Below are 23303 nucleotides of genomic sequence, written 5' to 3' on the forward strand. Positions count from 1 at the left end.
GGATAACAATCCATTTACTTTTCTCTCATTCAGGATAATAACCTCTCTTCCAAATGAAAGGTGTGTGGTATGTAAAATACCTATACCTCAACTTGTTCTTTTGACAAATAATCCAGAAGAGCTATAGGGAGAAGAATTTACTGATTTCTACTATTGCCAAGAAAAACTGAGTTATAGATACAAATTTCTGGCCTATTAAAAAAACTAAATTTTAACTATTCAAATCTCTTTGGGTCATTACAAATCTATTATAGACTTCTTTTGTTGAAAGCATCTTTATATAATACTTTATATAAGTATTCAAAATTATAAATAAAACTAAAATATTATTGAATCATATTTTTATGTACCGAATTTTTATTTCTAAAGACATATACAGCAGTGGTAACATCTAAATATTAAGAAGCCAAACATGCTAAGAGAATTTCCCACTCGATTACACTTTACCCTGGCTGCATTTATGTTGGTTACTCTTGCTACAGACATTATTATTTTGTGGTTTGGCTTCTGCGTATGAATATGGCAGCTTGCAGGGGTGAGGAAAGGAGAGGCAGCAGTCTTTGCTATAGAGGTAGGTAAAACTGAAAACCCGAAGCCTTAAGACCTAAGTAATTGAAAAGTAAAAGTTGCTTTTTTCCTTTCCTTTGTTATCCCACTCCTCAGAGACAATCAATCACTGTTAATACTGTAATGTATATTTAAGGGATTTTTTGTGAGTACTAAAAATTATAAGCAAGCCACAATTCACACCAAAAGATTAGGTCCCAGAAAAGATAGAGTAAAATAAATATATTTCTTGGCTGGCCTGTAATTACAGATCATATAAATGTCTACAGGATTTAACAGTCAGTTTTCAAGCCCCTTTATGCAATACTGGAAGACACTTTAGGTATAAATCTAGTCCAACTATCCCCAGCTTCCACAACCTATATATTCCTACCACAGCATCTATAACACAAATTGTGTTCCTTTAACTAAAGACCCTTGGAAGCAGTGAGAAGATATTGGGCTTTGAATTCTTGATGCCTTGCATAGCATTTGACATGTAGTAGATGCTCAAGAAATGTTGAATACATGAGTGAATCAACCACTGGATGTTAGGTCCTTCCATGAAGCCTCTCCTAAGTGATAATCCAGTCTATTATTTGAACACTTCATAAGTCTATTATTTGAACACTTCATAAATGGGCTTTCTTAACTTCCCAACTCAGTCCATTCAATCTCGGTCTTTTCTGACTGTTCATAGATTGAATTATACTATAATTCCACAGATGTAATGTCACAGAAACAAAACTTTTTATTTTATTTAATTAATTTATTTTTAGAGAGATAGGAAGGGAGGGAGAAAGAGAGGAAAAGAAACATCAATGTATGAAAGATACATTGACTGGTTGCCTCTCGCACACCTCCAACTGGGGACCTGGCACGTGCCCTGAGTGGGAACCAAATCTGCAACCCTTTGGTTTGCAGGCTGGCACCCAATCCACTAAGCCACACCAGTCAGGGTGAAACAAAACTTTTCTATAATTACAATGACCAGATTTTCCAGATCAAAAATAGGAATCCATGGTAAGGTAGAAGACATTTGGCCACTCTCTAGTCAATATACAGTACATGCATACAACTCTCCCCCAAAATCCATTTCAAGGAGTTAGGTGGAAATCAATCCAAAAAATCTTTACCATTTCACATTATTAAAGCATACAACTATTAGTACATGACATGGACCATTTCTTTTTCAGTAGAGACTCTGAGTAACTTCATGAGCTTTGATGCAGTTATTTGAGTCTATACGAGGGCTCCAAATATTCAGTGGAACACATCTCTCTGGGAAAGCCAGATGAAGCTACTATTTCAAATAAGCTGTCACTGAAATGTCTCTCAAGTCTTCATTGCAATTTCAAGCCCTCATCATATTTGCTTGGACTAATGATAAAGCTTCCTCACTGGCTGCTGCCCCAGCCCATTCTTTCCCACAGGGCTCCCAAAGAGCACACTGCTCTTGGCTCTCAATCTAAGCACAGCTTCTTGTACCACAGCCCACACTTCTCAGCATGGCAGGCTAAGGCCCTTTATCTAAAGTTACCTTTTGTGGCTTGCTTCAGTCTCTTCTTTGCCTTAACCTTCTGCCCACTTAATTTAAATACTCTGAACTCCTGTGTTTCAAGCCTCTGTGCTTTTGTATATTCTGTGTTCTTTGCCCGACACACTTGCATCTCCTTGCAGCAAACTACTCATCCTTCAAAGTCCTCTTACTTTTGAAGTGCTCCTTAACCTTCCAGAAAGTCCTCATTTGTGTACATAGCTCCACTACAATCCACTTCATGTTGTTTAGATGTAGGCTTTCACTGCCAACCTGACAGGTTCATGCCAACTGTTTATCCCTGAGGTATAGTGTATCCCTGAGATATAGCATAGTCTGGAACTTAGCAGAAACATAATAAAATGGAAGGAATAAAAAGAACAGAATTAAGGCAATGCAATCAACTGCTAAACTGAATTTTATAGTACTGGTATTGGTATTCCTATAAATGCAGTCAGAGGGATCTTCTTCATAGATGTTAGCAAAAAGATTACAAGAACACTTGTGACTTTCTTTTTGCCCTGCTCCCTCTGTGTGTATTATTACACACCCCCTTTCTTCTCCTCAATGTCTAAGAAACACGACACTGAGGAAAGTCTCTCAGGATATTGACAATCCCCTGGTGTGAGGAACATAACACAGAGTCAAATCTATCTGCCATCTGACTCTTTACAGATCATCTCACTGTCCTGAGGCCTGGCGCCATAGTGTAAAAAGGAACAAAAATATTCTTCTGCTTTCCCCACAGAGTTGCTGTTAGGATCAAATATGGAAGTATTCTGTAAAATACAGGGTTAAGCAAAAGTAGGTTTATAGTTGTTTGTATGGAAAATAATATAATAATTAATAAATAATAATACAAGAATAAACTGTGTTTCACGTACTTACAACTATAAACTACTTTTGCCCAACCCTGAATAAACCTAAGATAATAAGGTGGCCAGCCTCTAAGATGGCCCCACTGACCTCTGCCCCCTGGTATTCATACCCTTCTGTTGTCCCTTTCTCCACATTGTAGCAGGGTTGATTTGTGTGACCAACAGAATATGGGAAAAGTGATGGTATGCCTCATCTGAGATTAGGTTATAAAAGACACTGTGGCTTCTATCTTGATGGAAGTGTGTTCTTGCTACCAAAATCCCTCTCCCCCACCTGTCCCTTTTTCTCCTCACTCACTGGGAAAGCCAGCTGCCATGCCAACTATGGAAAGGCCCATATGGTGAGGAACTGAAGCCTCTGACCAAGTGAGAAACTAAGGCCTGACAACAACCATGTGAGTAGGCCTGGAAGTGGACCTTCCCATCCCAGTCAAACCTTATCATGAATTTCCCGCTGGCTGACAGCTTGACAGTAAATTCATGAGACCCTGAGCCAGAACCATTAGACTAAGTCACTCCTGCATTTCTAACCCTCAGAAATAGTGTTGGAATAATAACTGTTTGTGGTCTAAAGCCAATAAATTTTGGATTATTTGTTATACAGCAATAGGTAACAAAGATGCTATTATTATTTCCCAATCACATGCATATTATTTTCAAATGTAATAGTAAAATGAAGTATTGGCTTTCTAAAGAATTATCTAGAACCAAGAGATCATATGGCACAACCTGTCATAATATTCTATAAGGAAAACCCTTCCATTTCTGTATTACTGTTCAAGTACAACCTTCTCCCTACCAACAGTGATTACCAATGTCATACAAAACAGGTTACATTATTCCTATAGTAACTGCCATTCTGACCAGAGGTGGTATCTCTTTTGGAAGCAGTTCAAGTTACTTTTTCTTCTCCGTACTTGTTCATTTACGCCAGCCTGATTTAGTCTCTCCATTTGCTAATCAAAACAGAATTTAATATAAGCCAATACTTGCTCTTATTTTCCTTCCTATAAATCCATATTGATGAGCATCATTTTAGAAATGACTGATAGCAGACCAATTTTATCACTGTTTACCCTGGAGGGAAATCTAATTTGTAAAAATAGCCCAAAAACCAATTTCTTTTCAATCTAGCAAATTTATCCACCTTTCAAAGTATATTACCTAAAAAATTTATACATGCTATTTGATAATCAGTGATTTCATGTATACAGATAAGAGAAGTCCTAAACAAGGATCAAAAATCAGTACTAAGACCTTGGTTGTTGTGGCTCAGTGGATTGAGCATCAGCCTGTGAGCCAAGTGTCACTGGTTCGATTCCCAGTCAGGGCACATTACTAGGTTGCATGTCAGGTCCCCAGTTGGAGGAACAAGTGAGAGGCAACCACACAGTGATGTTTCTCTCCCTCTCTTTCTCCTTCCCCCCTCTCTAAAAATAAAAATAAACAAACAAATAAATAAATAATTTTTTTAAAAAAATCAGTACTAAGAAATAGAGAACTAGAGTGCTGAAGTTCACCCAGGCCAGTGTGGCTCATTTGGTTGGAGCATCGTCCCGTAAACCAAAAGGTCACAGGTTCAATTCCTGGTCAGGATACGCACCTAATTTGTGGATTCAGTCTCCGGTTGGGGTGTCTCCCCTGTTCAGGCATATAAGAGGCATCTGGTCACTGTTTCCCTGTCGCATCAATGTTTCTCTCCCTCTCTCTCTCCCTACCCACCTCTCTAAAATCAATAAGCATGTCCTAGGGTGAAGATTAAAAATAAAAATAAAAATAGAGTGCTGAAGTTTGTATCAGTTAATTTAATATGCCAAATATACTTTGCCTATTTTATAGTTCCTTCATATTTTAAGATATCAGTACATTTCCCCTTCATATCATTAAAAAAAAGAAACAAACCTGAGTGAAAAACATATAGACTAAGAAACTATTTCCCATCAAAATGTCTTTATTTAAAATACTCAGATAGAATGGTAATATAGTTTATATCATCCAACCTAGAGCATATAGTTGCAAGAGATCTGAAGAAACTACCTGGCAGCACCTCAGTGTGCCTGTAATAAGCTAAGGAAGTGATAACCACTGCGTTGCAAAAGTAAACACTGAATTAAAGCCTCAACAAGAGAATCAAGATAAATATATTTTTATCCCAAGTCCCCCAAATAAAGGAAATGGTAAGTTTAATACCTGAGACATAAGTAAAAAAGTGATGCAACTGACATTTCTTTAGAGACATTCAATTTTTAAAAATTTTATTTATTTATTTTTTGACCCGCTAACCCCGTGCAGACCCGCGCCGCCCTCTAAAAAAAAAAAATTTTATTTAAAAATATTTTTAGGACTTCCGGCCAAGATGGAGGCTTAGACGGACACGCTAGGTCTCCCTCTACAACCAGATAGGAATACAACTACTTCAAAACAAAGGATAACTAGAAATTCCAGAAAATAAAGCTACACGGAAGCCCAACACATGAAGTTATAAACCAGCGGTGCCATTTGGGCAGGTAAGAGTTAAAGAAGGCAAAGCTGTCTGCGGAGCGGCGGCGGGGGCGGGGCGGCGAAAAAGCCCGGAGGCTTGGCGCGACTCCAATCAAGCCCCTGCCAGGTGCGCGACTCCGGGCGCTGGGGAGAGCAGTCGCAGCATCGCCTTGAACAGTGAGGCCCAGGGGCGCGGGAGGACGGATCCCGGTCTCCTAGCGGAATAACTGTGTGTATCCATTTTGGACCCCCGCCCCCAAAGAAAGAAAGCACCACAGGGCTACGAAATAGGTCGCAGACAGGCGCCGGGCGCTGACTTGTGACGCCAAAGGGCGCCGGTCGCTGGGTCATTACGAGTACACAGGCACCGCCCCCGACAGCCAGCCCAGGAAAACAAAACGCATCTGTCAAAATGAGGCAAACAACTATAGAGATCCCGGTGGTGCAGCTCACCAGACAGCAGATAGAGAACCTGACAGATGAACAGATAAGAAACCTGTCAGAGGCTCAGTTCTGGGCCATTGTTATCAGGTGGCTTACAGAATTCACAAAAGAGCAGGAAAAAGATATGAAAGAAGCGAAAAACTTTCATAACGAAAGGAACAAAACCACGTACGAGACAGATGGTGAGGAATCCAGAGTTCATTTCAACAAACTGGAATATGGAGAAGGAAGAAGCAGTCAACCAATGCAGCGAGAGGAAATAGGAAGCAACAATGAGACGATCAGAAACCTCTGGGACAGCTATAAAAGGCCCAACATAAGAATCATTGGTTTGCCAGAGAATGAGGAAGATGAACTAGAACTTGAAAAATTGAGTGAAAACATAATAAAGGAGAACTTCCCAGACTTGGGGAAGGGAATAGACCTGCAGGTCCAGGAAGCAAGGAGAGTTCCCAAGAGACTGGACCCAGGGAGAACCACCCCAAGACACATTATAATCAAAATGTCAAAAATTAAAGATAAAGAGAGAATCTTAAAAGCAGCAAGAGAGAAGAAAAGAATTATGTACAAAGGGGTCCCAATTAGACTATCAGCTGACTTCTCAAGGGAAACCCTACAAGCAAGAAGGAACTGGCAAGAAATATTCAAAGTAATGAAAATCCAAAACCTACAACCACGAATACTCTATCCAGCGAAATTGTCATTCAGAATAGAAGGACAGAGAAAGTGTTTCCAGGACAAAATAAAACTGAAAGAGTTCATTAGATCCAAACCACTGTTATATGAGAAGTTAAAGGGACTGGTTTAAATAACAGAAGATAGGGAGATGAAACAAAGGCAAACGAAACAGGCAACGAGAGTGGAAAAGGAACTGTGGGTAAGGGAAGCATAGTGGGGGGAGGTCAACAGGGAGGGGGAGTGGGGAGAGGGAGGGAGATGATATAGGAATTGGGGATCATGGTAGGAGGGAATGGAATAGACAGAGGTTGGGAGGAACTGTATGCACAACTAATGGACATAATCTAAAAGGGGGGGACAACTGGAGGGAGGGGGCCACCGGGTGGAGGGGAGCAGAGGGAAGGGAAATTGGCACAAATGTAATATTTTAATCAATAAAACACATTAAATCTGAAAAAAAAAAATATTTTTAAAAGGTCAAACTTATAATATTAAATATATAAATACAAGTCTTTCAACAACTTGATAGAGAAAAGGATGCAGATAGCGTAAGAGAATCATGAGAACAACTTTTGTGGACAGGACAGCATTGATGGAGAGGGCAAAAAATTCTAGAAGAAATGAAGCCAAGGCTTTATAAAGCCTTTTGAAAGGAAGCACACCGAATGCTACTGGAAAAATACTTGAACAACAGTATGTAGCATCTAGAGTGAAAGAAAAGAAGAAACTGAATCTGGGAAGGTGGAAAGAAGCAATGAATGGAAGAGGAAAGGTGGGGTGGAAACAGGGATACAGGGAAGGGAGAGAGGTGAGAGGACCCACAGGGTACCTTTGTACAGTTTGGAAAAGAATGCTCTTCAAAGAGGAAATAGCCCCGCACAAAGAAGCACAGTTTGATTAGCAAAGTTTGGCTAGATTTCAGCCCCAGCTATTTCCTTGGCTAGCAGAAGGAGGAGAGATTAACTAGCTGATTAAAAGGAAGAGGCAGACATTTATTTTCCTATTTTGTAGGGCAGGTAAATTTGTACAAAGCTATTCACAAAATCAAATTCTGTTGCCTTTTCTCACTGTTTTACACCTGCATGAGGAATTGTGTTCTAATAAACAAACATTTCGGCCTGGGGAACTATGTTATTTCTGGTTAGTAGAAAGAGAGGGTTGCTAGATGATGGTGGAACTTTTTTTTTCTTGTAAGAACTTTTATTTGTTTGTTTGTTTATTTATTTATAGAGCAAGGGGAAAGGAGAAAGAGAGGGAGAGAAACATCACTGTGTGGTTGCCTCTCACATGCCCCAAACTGGGGACCTGACGTGCAACCTAGTCATGTGCCCTGACTGGGAATCGAACCAGCGACGCTTGGTTCACAGGCCAATGCTCAATCCACTGAACCACAGCAGCCAGGAGATGATGGTGGAATTTAAGAAAACCTGGTATTTCCCCCATGTAAGGACAGATGTATCTGCTGGTGCCTAAGATTTGTGTACAGTTCCTTACTGCCTCCACACCTGGGTTTTCTGGAGCTCCTGCTACTCACATGGTCACAGGGACAGCACTGCTTGACTGAAAACAACAGTATAACAGGAGTCTCCAGAGAGATGCCCAAAATGAGAGTAAACAGCAGTGTCCTCAAAACATTCTTTTGCCGAAGACCTGTAGTATCACAACTGCCTTCAACTGCATGTTAAAATGCACATTCCTGGACTTGCTCTATCCCAGACCTACTGAAGCAGAAGTTCTGGAAGTTAGCCTGGGACACTGTATTTTAAACAAAATACAGCAAAGCTATAAAACTACTGCTTAAGAGGAATGTAAAATATAAGAATCTAGGTGGAGGTTACAAAAGAGAAAGGAAAAAAGGATTAGACTTAGCAATGGTATATAGTACAAACCATGAATGGCTAAATATAAACCTTCTTCACCATATTTCTAACGTAAATATACAAGATATCTAGAATCACAAGCTTTTTAAAAAATCATTCTATATACACCCATAAATAGATAGTTCTTATGGTCTAATTATAAATGTTACTCTGAAATTAGGTTACAACCACACTTCGTGTATTCAGTTGATACTGTGACAGGAAACCTCAGTTTTTGAGAAATTTCATATTGGAAAACTGACTAGTCCAGACATCACTCCCTATACCCACTTGCCTACTTAGGCCTCGGATGAAGAAACTTAGTTGATCAACTGTTATCCCTTTTTTAATAACACCTTGAGTAGGTAACAGAGATAAATGACAGGGACAGTTCTCTTACCGCTGTAAGGGGTCCTTCTGCTTGTGCCTCCATTGGACTTGTGGGTGTCGCTGCAATAAACTGACCAGCAGCTCCAGCCTGGAGCTCTAGCCTATCTGTATACTGTTCTAAAGTAGCAGTGGCAGGACACTCCCCAGAAAGTGCTAAGATCACACCTGAGGTTTCCTTCTTTAAATGAACATGTTCTGCCCAAGGACTCCGTTGGAGCTTTTCATCTTGAGGTGATTCCTCGAGGACTTGAAGTACTTCAGGCTCCTCATCAGAAGGGCTCCCCGTTGCTTTATGGCCTAAAGCCTCATTTGTCCTAAAATCCCGAAGGTCCTGCTCCTTGTCCACAATTACCCATTCTTTGGAATCAACTTCCTGCTTACAAGAACTCAAGTTAACAGCTATAAATCCATTGCTGCCACCACCATCTGCCTGCTCAGGGGTGTTGGCAGAGGCAGGCTTAGAAGCATCTGGAAGATATTCTTCATCATAGTTCCAGATGTGGTCAGTACGGCCCCCAGCAGGAACACAAGGCTTATGAAGCAGAGCAGGAGGAACAGTTTCCTTTTCTGCACTGGAATCTTTCTGCATTTTCTCCAGGCTTAAGAAAACAGAGAGAAGTTACTCAATTGTCCAGGGGTAATATTTACACATACCCTGTAAGTTCTATACAGAATATTCCTAACACAAATCAGAGAAAAAATATGAATAAAACATAAGGAAACTTTCACAGCTTGATAATGCTCTTCTCCACTTGTCATAATCCTGTTTTGGAAAAGGGAACCCATGAGGGAAAGATGTCTCTCCTGCTACAGGGCAGGAGAGAAGCCTAATTGGATTGGCTTTTATGACCTACTTCATCTTTGCTTTGCCAATTCAATCACACTGCCCTCTGTTCTCTGCTCTCTCTGAGGGACTGAGGACAACTTACTCAAGGGGCTTTTGCCTCATCAGAAGCCCTACAAAAGGAAATAAATGAGCTACTGTACATAAGGAAAATACTTTCTGCATTTCTTTGTCTCTAGAGATGTATGTAAATGTATACTCATTCAATTACACTCCTCCAAAGGCAGGGCTTTGAAGCAGTGAAGGTGCTGTACCTGCTCAACCACACCCAGCCCACCAAGCACCCAGGACCCCATATATGATGGTGGGGGTGGTAAGGGTGGTGTAGAGGAAGCTTCAGGATATATTTTGTTTTGTTGGATTAAGAGGCAGTTGACATTGTATATACAAATCTCTCTGCTGTTTGAGGGGCAAGCAACATACTGGTGGTAACTGGCTGCACAGGCTTCCGAGAACTGATCTCATTTGTAGGGAAGTAGTTTAAGCAATACACTTTTTCCTTTCAAGTTTGTAATGAGGTCCTTCAATTCCCTATTCATTCTAGGTTCTAGCTTGAGTTCATTTTCTTAGATTACTTACTTCTGTTCTCAACTCTGTCTTACCTCTCAGCTCTTCCCTTAGCATGGACTCTCTTTTTAAAAAGTTCCATTCTTTTGTTAAGACTAATTCTTTACCAAACTAAGCTTTACCCCTATTGTACCTTTATATTTATTCCCAATAATAGCCACAGCTCAAAATGGTTAAATACTGCCCCAACCCTAGTCTATCCTTTTGATTATATCAACATGTAGACACAAGCTTACATCATATAACTGTGAGATCGAATGATTAACATGTGAGGAAGAATGCACATATATGAAGGACTGTTTAAAATGGAAGCCAGATTGGACTAGGCCAGAGTGGCTGAGTTGTCTTTGGACATAGTAACTACTATGTCAAATGCAGTCCTTTAAACCTAATATTATACTGCCAATAGTAGCCACCAGGGATGTACATTGATGAGTGTGACTATTATTAAAATCACTTGGGTCTTAACATTATTGAAGCCTTCTATAATTCATAAATACATCCCAAGTTATTTTAAAAGTTTCATCTTGTCTTCTGTTATCAAAATTTGAGGGTAACCGTTGTAACCATGAACTGCAAACAATTATTACCAGTGTAGAGCTCTCTAATTTCCACCTTTCCTTTTCTCAAGAGTAGATTGTGAGCTCTCTAAAGTTCTGTCTTTCCTTTCTAGGTAGAATGATAAACTTATTCATGTCTATTTTTCCTACAGCACTTATTCATAAAAAGCCTTCATTAAAATGAACTTAAATGCCTGCCCCTTGTATATAAATTACTTTTTCCCTCCTTCATGTACTTCCCTCTTTCCTGCTTAATACCTTCTCCAACTTTATACTGCCTCTTCTCCATTCCATATAAAAGCAATCACCTTCTAAAGAAAATCACTTCAAAGTGTTTATTTGACTTATACCTAGTATTATGAAGTTACTGGCTCCCACTGCTCAGCTTCCAAAGCCAAAGGCCATGTTATAGAACTTATAACAATATTAGGAGACAATTCACATCAAAAATCAGAATGATAATTAAAAACATAGATGAAGATGAGAGCTTAATCAAATCAGTGCTACGAAAGTGCAAGAATGTCTTACTTGAAAGACTTTACATATTAGAAATAAATAAAACTTTAAAATAATAAAAATAATATCTTAGTAGCTTTAAAAAAAAGAGGAAATGTTGTTTTATACCAGGTCTCAAGAAACTTGTCAGCATCTGGCTTTGACTCCAGCATCAGGCGCTTCTCCAGCTCAAAACTGTGGATAGAACGTAATTTTCGCATCAAAGGAACATCTCTGTCTGGCTGCGTAATTTCTGAGCGGACACGAATCGGTGAACCAAGGCTTGGAGCATTCAGAATACCGTTTGCTTGACCATGGCTATTCTCCTCTTCAGTAGCAGCCTAGACAAAATATGAAAGAAAACCATGAAAAACATTTCAGTTACATGGTAGCAATCATTGGAGTCTTTCAATAAAATATAAGCAAATGATTGGGGTGTGTTCTCAGATGATCAGGATATTTTGGCTAGTTTAGGTCATTACACACTTGTCTATTAACCCTTTATTAAGTGAGTTTTATTTATTAATGCAGTTTCAGAATTATTTTAGTTTTATATTTTTGGTACAAAGATAAACAGTCTAAAATTGTCGAACAACCTTTGCTTTTCATATTATGTCTAACTAGAAGCTTCCAGGACCCCATCCACTAAACTAATATTTGGAAAGGACATTCTCTTTGAGACAAGTGGTAGGAGAGCTGTCAAGCCTCAACACTCCCTGCTGCATTCCTTCTCTAAAAAACAAACAAGAAGAAGCTGTGCAGACCAGGAGGCTGCTGAGCAGGAGGCAGTGCAGAGCGCAGGGACTGCCTAATTGCACAGATGCCTACAACAGTGCAATTACCAGGGAAATTAAGACTTCCACCAGCAGTGGGATGAGAGAGGGAAGTCGGGACAGCTTTTCTGAGTAAAGACCCTCAAGAAGATGTCCAACTGGTCTTAAAAACTGGGAATACTTTGGCTACCAGCAGAAGCAAAAGGCAATCTTTTCTGAAGGAAGGTTTCTCCACTATCCAATTTAGGTCTATAGAACTCCCACCAATTATTAATTAAAGAGTAAAACATTTAAGGCAGTCAAACACATGAGAAACATGCTACCATGACGAGAGTCAGCAGAAGTCATAATTTTTTTAAATTAAAGTTCCCCAAAGCTTCAGCTATCAAACTTGCTCGAACATAGAATATAGAACAGCTTTGCATAAAATGTTTAAATAAATGAAGGCCATTATCACAAAAATCAACAAAGGATTATCTAGAACTAACTGATGAATTTAATATTAAATATTCAATTAACAAGTTGAACAAATTAGCCATAAAGGCCAAAGTTATTAATTAGTGTATTAGAAGGCATAGAAAAATTACCTAGAATGAAGCATAGCAAGGTAAGAAAAAGATGAAAAAAGATATTAAGAGGCATGACAGATAGAATAAAAAGGCATAATATGTGTTTAATTCGAATCACAGAAAGAGAGAACAGAAAGAATAAAAAGGTGTCAATATTTAGCTAGAGAATAGCTGTATATATCCTAGAACTGAGAAAAAAAATGAATCAAAGATTCAGAAAACATAAGATATTCTAAGGAAGATAAACAAAAGAAATACATGCCTAGACATACTATAGATAAAATGCAGAACACCAAAGACAAGAAAAGCTAAAAAGTAGTTGGGGAAGGAGGACAGGTAGAATGATCTGCTACAAAGAAAATAAAATTAGAATAACAGATTTCTTTTTATATTTTTATTTTTATTTTTATTTATTTTTTTTAATTTTAATTTTATTTTTTATTTTTGGTTTTTCAATTACAGTTGTCCCATTTTACCCCCATTGCTCCCCCCACCCAGCTGATCCCTTCTGACACCAATAGATGAAGCAAGAGGAAAAATAACTATCAAAAACTTTGAATCTACCATAAACTATCTTCAAAGAATGAGGCTGAAATAAATAATTTACTACTAAGTAAAAACTGAAAAGAGTCCTCTACCAAAAGACTTCAACTAAAAAAACTACTAAAGGAAATATTTCAGGAAAAAAGATGAGTCCAGGGCTTCAAAAAATGCAAGAAAATGGTAAACATTTTTTTAAAATCATGTAAACATTACTTGTATGAATGAACAACACTAATAATCTGAGTACTTTTTTAAAAACGAAGAAATTAAAAAAATAGAAGAATTAATAGAGGTTACACAGTGATAATGGGTGAAAGAAAACTAAATAATCAAGATTTATGCCAAGGGCTATTTCACTCTCTCACAACTAGAGGTTTATTTGTTTGTTTTTACCATAAGTGCAGTTTGCTCCTGGCACCATAAAGACATCCAAAGCTAACATTGCAAAAATATGACACTGACTTCCTGACAACTTTTTCATTACTTAGTCCTGATTACTATTTCTCCAAATCGTGCTTTATAAGTGCACCTTATCACATCTGTGCAGAGAATGTTTTTGCACATGACTCCCATGGCTGAAAGTATATAAAATTGACTTTTTAAATAATATAGTTTAATAATGTAGTATATATTGTCCAAAGATAGGTCAAGTTCCTCAGAACTGATTCTTTTCAAGATATATTTCCTGTTCATAAAGCATGATTAGCCAACTTTCTATCAATTATGTTAACAAGTATGAGCCCAGTCTGATTTTACTCACCTATAAACTTGACCTCCTTTGCATCTAAATCTTTATAAAAACATAGGAAGCACCAAAAACTAACTGATTTCTAATTTCTTGTCCCTCCATACCACTTAACTTCATCTGATCTTTAATGAAAATGGAAATGATAAGGAACAGTAAGATCAGAAAGAATTTTAGGGAGAATCTTCCCCAAGATTACTAAAAATTAACCATTTAATTCAGAAATCTATATCTCTCCCCATACTTACAGGTTAACCTGCTTGCAATGGAGAAAAAATCATGTTATTTGTTCAACATCCACTTTGTCAACTTATAAACAGTTTGGTTGATGCTACCCACTTCCAACGCTCACCTCCCCACTTCCATTTGAGATAGTTTTCCGAATGTGTACTCAGAGCTCCATTCATTCACACCAAAGGAGGAGCCCAGGGTCCTGTCACATTATTTAGAAAAAACTATTAACTTCTGTTCTATAGAAATCTCTTCTTTTCATCTCAATGTCTGGTTATTTTATAAAATACCTTTATCTTGTCCACAAAATACAAGATGAAGATTAATGTTCGGCATCCATACTTCAATGCCATGGACAAAATTAACTAAAATATTGCAATTACAAATATAGAAATAACTAGCAATATAATGTTCTGTCTACTTCTCATTTAAAATTGAGACTGAATATACTTTGCTAAAGCAATAGGAGAGAAATAATAAGCACATCAGACCGTTATTACTTACTATGCAAGAAACACACACCTTACAAATCCCAAGCTTTATCTTGTTCCTGTTGGCATCCATCTCTTCCCAGACATCCTTCTCCTGGGGACGAGGGTGTCCCAGAGATCCAGGCAGTTTATCTGGTGACATTCCAACAGGGATGCCATTCTCCCCATCACTAAGCTGTTCATCTGGAAACACCTCATCTGTATTTTCTCTAAGCAAGTCCCCTGGGATAGGAGTGGCATTGGCAATTCTAAAAATGAGAGGTGAAGAAAAGGTAGAACTTAAAACACCAGAATCAAAAATTACTGTGAGACTCTCTTACATTTTGTTTCTGGAATTAAACAATTAAGTCTATACATCATTAATAGAACAAAACAAAACAAAACAAAAAACCTTGGAAATAGGCCATGATAATTCTACAAAATAAAACTTCTACATTTTGATCCACAGAATTTTCAAACTGCTTTAAAAATAAAAATTCTAATATAATAACTCACTAATTTAACAATTACTTGAAAAGTTAGAAACATTTGGTCTAATGTCCAACAAGTCTTTGTCAATTTTTGTATTTTCTGTTCTTTACCCATTTTCTTAAGAGAATAACAAAAACTATAAACAGGAAAATTTTAAGTATCAATGATATAAGCAGGTATCATAAACTTTATTTTTAATAGTGCAAAATGTGCATTTGGTTTTTCATTTACAGACTTTACTAAGTACCTATGCCTGTAAGGCCCTAGAGGACATAAAGAAGAGAAATAAAATTATTGTCTTCTAAAGGAAACTAGAAAATTTGCAATTGCACAGTTTATACATTCTGCATAAACTGGCCAGAACAATACAGAAAATATAAATTGGCACATTGTCTATATACTTCTTTCAAAGTAACTTCATGTCCTATTTACATGGTTGGTCATCTCTCCCTTAAACTTCTGGTCCATAAAGAGCTTTACTAGTTCTGTTATCACTCACTAAGTGATCAGGCCCCTGCCAGGACTAACATCCCATAACCCTACACTATACTCAATTTTTTTTGAATACTGCTGACTGAACACAATATTTAGCACACAATAAAACCTTTTGTTAGAAGTGATCTTGGAATGTTTAAAGGTAGAAAAACCAGTCCTCAGTAGATTATACTGACACAATTATTGTAAGTGCTAAAACAGGCATCTTTTCAGTGAGCCACTCTAAGAGTAATAGTTACACCTGGGCTCAGGTGTCATGAACATGTCATGCTGTGAGGACAAATATCAGTCATTCTCAGGGACTTGTTTCACCTGATTTGATGACCTTCACTACCACCTCTCCCCACCAAGGTCAATGCTAGAAGATGAACCTCTTTATCAATAGCTTAGAGGCAAATAATCTAGAAAAGCACTGGCCATGGCCTGGAGGAAAAAAATAATTATAGCCTTGTAAAGTAGTGCCTTATAAGAATATCTTTAAAAGGTAGTTTGGCCTAAAATAGTTCAGATGAAAAGACTTATTATAAAAGTAAATTTCTGAAGTAAATTGGCTATTAAAAGATTTTTCAGGCATAAGTTCAATATAATTTATTTATTGATACAAGGAATTACAATGGACACTAACGTACATGTGTTACATGGTAGTCCAAATGTTTATTGAAAGAATTCCCTCTATTCCTGAAGAGACGGACTGCCAAAACAGTAAATATTCAAAAGCCCAATTTATCTAGCTTCAGAAAACCAGGCCCACATTTCCCCCCATTTTAATCACCCAGTGTCCTTCCAAATCCTTTTTTCCTTACACCTAGCTACTACTCTGCTTCATTACAACTACCCCAATTCTTTGGCATTTTCTTCTTCCACTGCTCAGGAGACAAACCACACCTCCACCTATGAAACTGCTTCTATTTCTACTCTTAGTTTCCCTTGTATCTCTTATGTTTCAATGAACTCTTCCATCTTCAGCACACATGTTGTCTTCCACATAACTCAGGTTCTTCTCTGCATTTATTCCCCCATTTTTACTCCTTATATTAGTTTCTTCTAAAACTCTGACTCAAATCTGGACTTCGAGATACAGAAAGAATTCCTTTCCAGATAAATTATGTTAAGGAATAAGAATGAGTGAGAAAGTATACATGGGAATATTTCAGCGCGTGGTCTGTGTTCGCAGGCAAGATATAAATTATAGAAGCAGATTAGGGGAAAAAGTAAGGAGGTGTATGGGAGAACTAGAAAAGTAGTAAGAATGGGCATCCTTTTCATATTCCCCTCCTCATAATCTAAGTCAGGGGCTGGCAAACTAGTGAGCCAAATCTGGCCTACTCACCCATTTTTTGTTAACATAGTGTTATGGCACACAGTCACAATCATTTCCATGTATGGCTACTTTAGCACTACAATAGCAGCGATAATGGAGACAGAGACAGCAGAGCCCATAAATATTTATCTGGACTTTTACAGATACAATTTGCTGACTCTTGACCTAAAGCAACCTCCTACCTTCCACTGAATTTACTTTCTCCTACTAAAAATTCAGAGTGGTAGGACATACATTATCATTTTTTTAAACACTGATTCTCTAAGGCTTTCCAGTTATTCTCCCATATCATTTACAAAGAGAGAATTCAGAGGTCAGCAAACTTTTCTTAAAGGGCCAGACAGAAAATGATAGGCTTGTGGACCTAATACGTTTTTTTTTTCCAGTTCAGCTAGTTTAAATTCCATGTAATCTTTAAGCTGTGGGCTAATATGTATCATATACAATTCTCAGTCTGCCTTTTCAAAGGCACTTCAACTTATAAATACCATGCTAGGGGCCAGTCAGGGAGAACAAGACCAAGTTAAACGCCCAGTCAGTAAGTTCCTACTCAGCCTTCTGACCAGCCTTGGCCTCTACATGCTCTTCATGCTCACTGGGACAACGCCTGTGTGCCAAGCAGTGTGGGCCTAATACCTTGCAGGCAAGATTCACAGATGGATAAATTGGTAGGCAAAAATATCAAGAAAAATCTTCATGAAAAATATCATGAATAGTTTCAAAGTATCTTCCCACAAGATACTACTTAAAAAGAGAAAAATAGTAACTTTACAATGGAGAAATCTGGGTACGGAGACCTTAACCAAATTATCAACATTAATATTATCAGTAGTAAGACACATCAACATTATGTACTGCCTTGTTTAATATCATCAATTTTCCTCTGATCTTTGCTTTAAATATATCCCATAGATAATTAATATATATCCCACAGAGGTAGTATATTAATTATCATTATTTTCCCTCTAATTCCAGGTTGTATTTTCCCTTTCATCCAAGAGTAAGTAGTTTAATAGGAGGTTTTTAGGTGTAAGGGCTGTTGATATTTTTTGTTAGTAATTTCTAGTTCTGCTGCAGTGTGATCAGATAGTGTAACATTTCTGCTTTATTAGGGAACTCATAAATTTTCTAGATGACTTAATAACTTGAATTTTTTAATTTATTGATTTTGGGGAGGCAGGGAGAGAGAGGAGAGAAAGAGAAATGTCAATTTGTTGTTCCACTTATTTATGCGTTCTTCGGTCCATTCTTGTATGTGCCCTTACCAGGGATTGAACCCATAACCTTGGCATATTGGGACAACACTCTAACCAAGTGAGCTACCTGCCAGGGCTTAATAACTGATCACTTTTGTGAATGTTCCTGAGGCACTTGAGCAGATGGTTGCAATTTCTATCATCAGGGTGTAATTTGAAAAATATGCATAAAATCTACCTTATTGATCAAGTTGTATGTCTATTTCTTGTTCTCTGTTCACTTGATCCATCTTGAACAGAGTTATTTGTGTATTAAAATCTACAGTTACTAGTGTGTTTCTATGCCTCCTTGAATCTCCTATAGTTGTTGCTTCCTAAAGGTCACTTGTAATTCTAAGGACTAAATATAAATAAATACTATGTCCCACTTGTGAACTTTGACACTTAGCTCAAGTGCCTCACCTAAAGGTCACTGTAGTAATTCTGGGGACTAAATATGAATAAATACTATGTCCCACTTGTGAACTTTGACGCTTAGCATTAAAAAGTACCTGTTCATCTTTACAACTTTTAATGTTTTTTGGTCATGGTCTTGAATTCTACATTGTCTGACATCAGGATCATTCTCTTCTTACTGTTTCCATTTTTTCCTGGTATATCTTTTTCCACCCCTTTCTAACACACTTCTCTTGTATTAGCATATACAGCTATGGAAACCAAACTGAAAATATTTTTCTTTAGAAGAGGTAAATCTATGTATATTTATTGTTATAACTAATATATTTTACCTCAACTCTGTCATAGTATTTTTTAACTATGTGTATTTTGTTATATTTGCACTTTAATTTATCATTTCTTATGGTGAAGGTTTGCCTTTTTATTCTGACAGTCCCCTATGGAATGCTCTTAGTTCCTGTTTTCTTATTTAACCTTTCGCTAATGAGTTTCTCAGTTTTAATGGGCGTTGTTTTGCTTTTCTTCTTCAGGAACTCTAACAATAGGAATTCTAGTCCTCTGTCAGCCTCCCATCTGCAATGACTTTTCTCTAGTCCTTCTAAATAATTTCTTTTTTTTTTCTCTTGAGGCTTTTTCCCTGATTTTATTCAATGTCCTTTATTATTCATTTGAGTCCACTCTCCTTCATGCACTCTAATTTATTCAATTCTGAGGTATCTTTTTCTCCCATTTCTTTACTGACTTCAATCAATTCTCATTTCATTTCTTCCCTTGTTCCCCTTTTTCTTTTTCTCTCCCTACCCCTCCCTCCCAATTTGTGGTCTATTTCTTTCTTTTAAAAAATGTTTTTAAATTCATTTTTCAATTATGGTTGACATATAATTATATTACTTTCAGGTATACAACATAGTGATTAGACATTTACATACCCTACAAATGATTCTGTTACTCATCTGACACCATACAGTTATTATAGTATTACTGACTTATTCCCTGTGCTGTGCTTCACATTCCCATGACTATTTTGCATAACTGGAAATTTATTAATCCCTTCCACCTTTTTCACCCATTCTGGGGTGGGGGTGGGAATTCCTATTTCTATTCTTAGTTTTTAAATATCTGATTTATGGTTGTTATCCACATATTCAGATAAATAAGCATATTTAATTCCATTTTGGATTTAGTTTTACAGTTGTCTTTTTTGTTGTTGTTGGTTTTGTTTGTTCTTCATGGTTGTTTTTCTGAGAGGAAATTTCCATAGTCAATATGTATTACGTTTTCTTTTCTGATTTTTTTACTGCAATACTTTATGGAACTTTAAAATCATTTTGCCTGTTCTATGAAAGTGGATCTGAGCCCTTATGTATTTCCCTCTGCCAGCTGGCACGGAAGCTTTGTCAGTGGAGAGCACTGGGAAGAAACTGCAGGAGAAAAGTGCTCTGCTCAGTATTCCAGTGAATAGCTTGGCAAGCTCCTCCAGCATGTGTGGCTTTCCCAATGCAGGACCCCTGCTGCATCACAGCATCTTCACAGCCTGTCTCACACAGACAACAGCAATCCCACTACCCAGACATTTTGTAGAGTGTGTGTCTGCGGGGGCACCCCCAAGTAAATAGCTTTCTCTGCCCACAGGGCAGATTTTCAGCAAATCTTACCCGTGTGGCATGAGAGCAACTTCTCTGCCATCCAACGAGGGATGGACATATACTCTTCAACAAGGTCAGTGTCTCAGCCCTGGGATCCCGGCTTGGGGAGCTCTTTGTTTGGATGCTTAATCCCAGCCCTAGGAGTAGCAGCTGTACTTTAAATTTGCTATTCCTGTATTTTTTACAGTTATCTCTACTTCTTACTAGTCAATCCCCAATTACTCCAATTCCGTGTTACAGGTTGATGCTTTGTATCATCTTTCCTTGTTCAAATTACTAGGTAGTTTCTCTTTCCTGATTGAACCAAAATTAATACACATTTTGTCCTTCACAACTCAACTGATAAAGGGCACTTCTCCTTTCTTTTTGTCATTTTCTTCCCCAGAAGCTATGTGTTTTGAATCATACTTATTTGTATTTCCCTTTGGTTTATGATCTGATCTACTTGGACATTTTTTAGTATTTTTCTTCTTGGGATGGATGTAGTCCTTCTGGTGTTGGTTTTAGATCAACTTTAAGTCCCATTGCTAATTCTCCTCTTTCCCACAGTTTTTACTGATCTGCTTTTATTAAGCCTTGTAGCAGGGTTGGGTAAGGAAGGACCATAAGAGATACCACTCAAGGACTTGATGTTCTGCTTTTTCTCTTTTTTACTTAGCTATTTTGAAGTTTGGTCATCCTTGGTCTTCAAATTATGCCAAGGACATGGTTTTGGTGTAGTTTTATTTTTCCTTTTGTGTTATTCTGTCTTATTTTAGGAGAAAACATTGGAAGATGGGAACTTACACTCTCTTCATTGACTTCAGCTATCTTGAAGTCCTACCACTTCATTTTTGCAAGCTGGAGCTTATTTATTTCTAACAACAATTAAAAGACAAGGAGGACAAAGGCACTAAAACAAGAATCAAAATTTCTAGATAGCTCAAGCTCTGTAACTAATATTTATCTAAAGTTGGATGATTCACTCAGTGTCAGGATTATTTCCTCATTCATAAAATGAGGTGGACAGGGGTCCCAAACTCAGAAAAGCATGAGAAACATCTGATATGTATGAACTTCTGTGCCACATCTCTAGATTCTGATTCAGTAGGTCTGGGGTAGGTCCTATGAATAGATATTTTAAAACAAATATCTGTGGTGATTCCGATGTAGCTAGTCAGGGTCTCACATTTAAGAACTCTCAAGACTAGCTAATCAAGGATAACGTGTTCAGTTATATGAGTCCATGTAAGCTTTTCTGATCAGTAAACTCTAGTGTTCCCATCCTTCAATATAAAAATCAAAGCAATGGATTAGTGATAAAATGTCTCAATTAGCTCACATTGTGTGAGAATTTTTTTCTATTTACTTTTTTTAAGCCAAACAGTTTAAAGTAACCAGAGTAGGTTAAAAAAAAAAAAAAAAAAAAAGAAAAGAAAAAACCCATCTGCCTCTCAGAAGCAACTATTTAGGCATGTAGAGGAAACAAAACAAAAACCCAAGATAGAACTACACCATAACCTGTTCCTAATACACTGAAAATTAAATCACTCTCTAATGAGAAACAAGCTACATGTTTTGTTCCCACTAAACTTAAGCACAGTATAATTATATATAATTGTAGCTCATTCTGTCCGGGGTCCCATATATTCTTTAGAAGTACATAAATGCAACAAATGTTCCTCCTCATCTTGAAGATGGGAAAACCCACTGTAAATCGGACATCAACAAGTCACACAGCTCTGAGCTCTCATTTGACAGTATGATCTATACACACTTTCTAAGAAAAGTAAACCTGAACAAAGGCATATATAAGAGCAATGTTAATTCAAGAAAATCCATAGGCTTTCACCTGTAGCTTAGCATTTGGTCATCTGAGGGATTCTGAATGAAAAATTATTTGCTAAGATAATGCATCTAGGAAAGACTGCTAAAAGGGCTGCTGAGGACATACCCGATAGCCGCCGGGGTCAAGCGGGTATGCAACTGAGGGGTGGTAGAAGTAGTGGTGGTGGTTAGGGAGCCATCAGTTCCAGTCTTCTCCCAGTCAAAAGGGTCGCTCTCAATTACTCCAAAGGTTTTGATGCTGTTGTCAAACACGGATGTAAGAAGCTAAACCACAAAGGAAAAAACTAGAGTAAGTCAACAGTAAACAAAGTCACTTTATTCTTTAAGAGAAAGCGCCCCAGTCTAAGAAACTAGTTTTGTAGATTTGTTAAAAACCTGATGATACAAAGAGGGGAATTCAAATAAGGACTATATGTGGATGATGATATTGAATTAATATTAATTTTCTTAGTTGAGGCACTGGTTTGTAGTGACGTAGTAGAATGTCTTTCTTTGTTCTTAGAAGATGAATGATGAAGTATTATATATAAAACCAACTTTCAGATGGTTTAGCAACAAAAAATGTGTGTTGTATGTATATGTGTGTATTCAGTTTCAACCATCTATATGAGCTTTTATTTATTTATTTATTTGTCAAAAGGGGCATTTTTATACGGTTCAACTTAAATAAGTGACCAGTGTTAATAGCTGGTATGTCTAGGTTAATGGGGTATACAGAAGTTCATTATGCCTTTTTCCAATTTTTGTGAGATTGAAAAATTCTTAAACTGTGTGTGTATGTGTATGTGTGTATATACACACAATTATCAAAAAGATATCTGTTCTATTATTTGATTTTATATAAATTCAGTTATTTTTGCTTTTATACGTCTTATGTGACAAGAAAGATCTCATAAAGACCTTCCTTTACTGTTTTTGACAGTATGTACCATTTTCAATTTCATGATTAGGGCCTCTTTCTCTCCTCACCATTTCTCTTACTCGGTTATCCTATCCTCAGAGATTTATCATGTACATTTCCCAACCCAGACTTGAAATCAGCACTTCCTCATTGAAGGAATTTGTAAAAGTCTGTTTTAGGCTTTAAAAAGATTACTCTGCCTATTAAGTGGAGAACAGATGCCATAAACAAGGGTGGGGATGAGGGTGCTAGGAACAGAGATCGGTTAGGAGGTTACAGAAGCAGAACCAGCATGGTAACAGTGGAGGTGATAAAAAGTGGTAAGATGTGGATACAATGTGTACAGTCAGCAAAACTTG

At 37.4% G+C, this 23303-nt stretch overlaps 1 protein-coding gene across 2 annotated transcripts in view; it reads right to left on the reverse strand.

The window, feature by feature from the left end:
* Nucleotides 1-23303, reverse strand: part of TTBK2 (tau tubulin kinase 2) — a 134251-nt gene that overhangs the window by 8775 nt on the left and 102173 nt on the right. For both annotated transcript variants that reach the window (XM_090270487.1, XM_090270488.1), the window contains 4 exons: nucleotides 22150-22307; nucleotides 14663-14879; nucleotides 11409-11620; nucleotides 8824-9412 (listed from right to left, as the gene is read on the reverse strand). In XM_090270487.1, coding sequence (XP_090126613.1) covers nucleotides 8824-9412; nucleotides 11409-11620; nucleotides 14663-14879; nucleotides 22150-22307 — 1176 coding nt within the window. The remainder of the gene's footprint in view (nucleotides 1-8823; nucleotides 9413-11408; nucleotides 11621-14662; nucleotides 14880-22149; nucleotides 22308-23303) is intronic.

Source organism: Furipterus horrens, unplaced genomic scaffold (assembly GCF_987537825.1).
Source record: "Furipterus horrens unplaced genomic scaffold, mFurHor1.1.pri manual_scaffold_3, whole genome shotgun sequence".
NCBI classification, from domain to species: Eukaryota; Metazoa; Chordata; class Mammalia; order Chiroptera; family Furipteridae; genus Furipterus; species Furipterus horrens.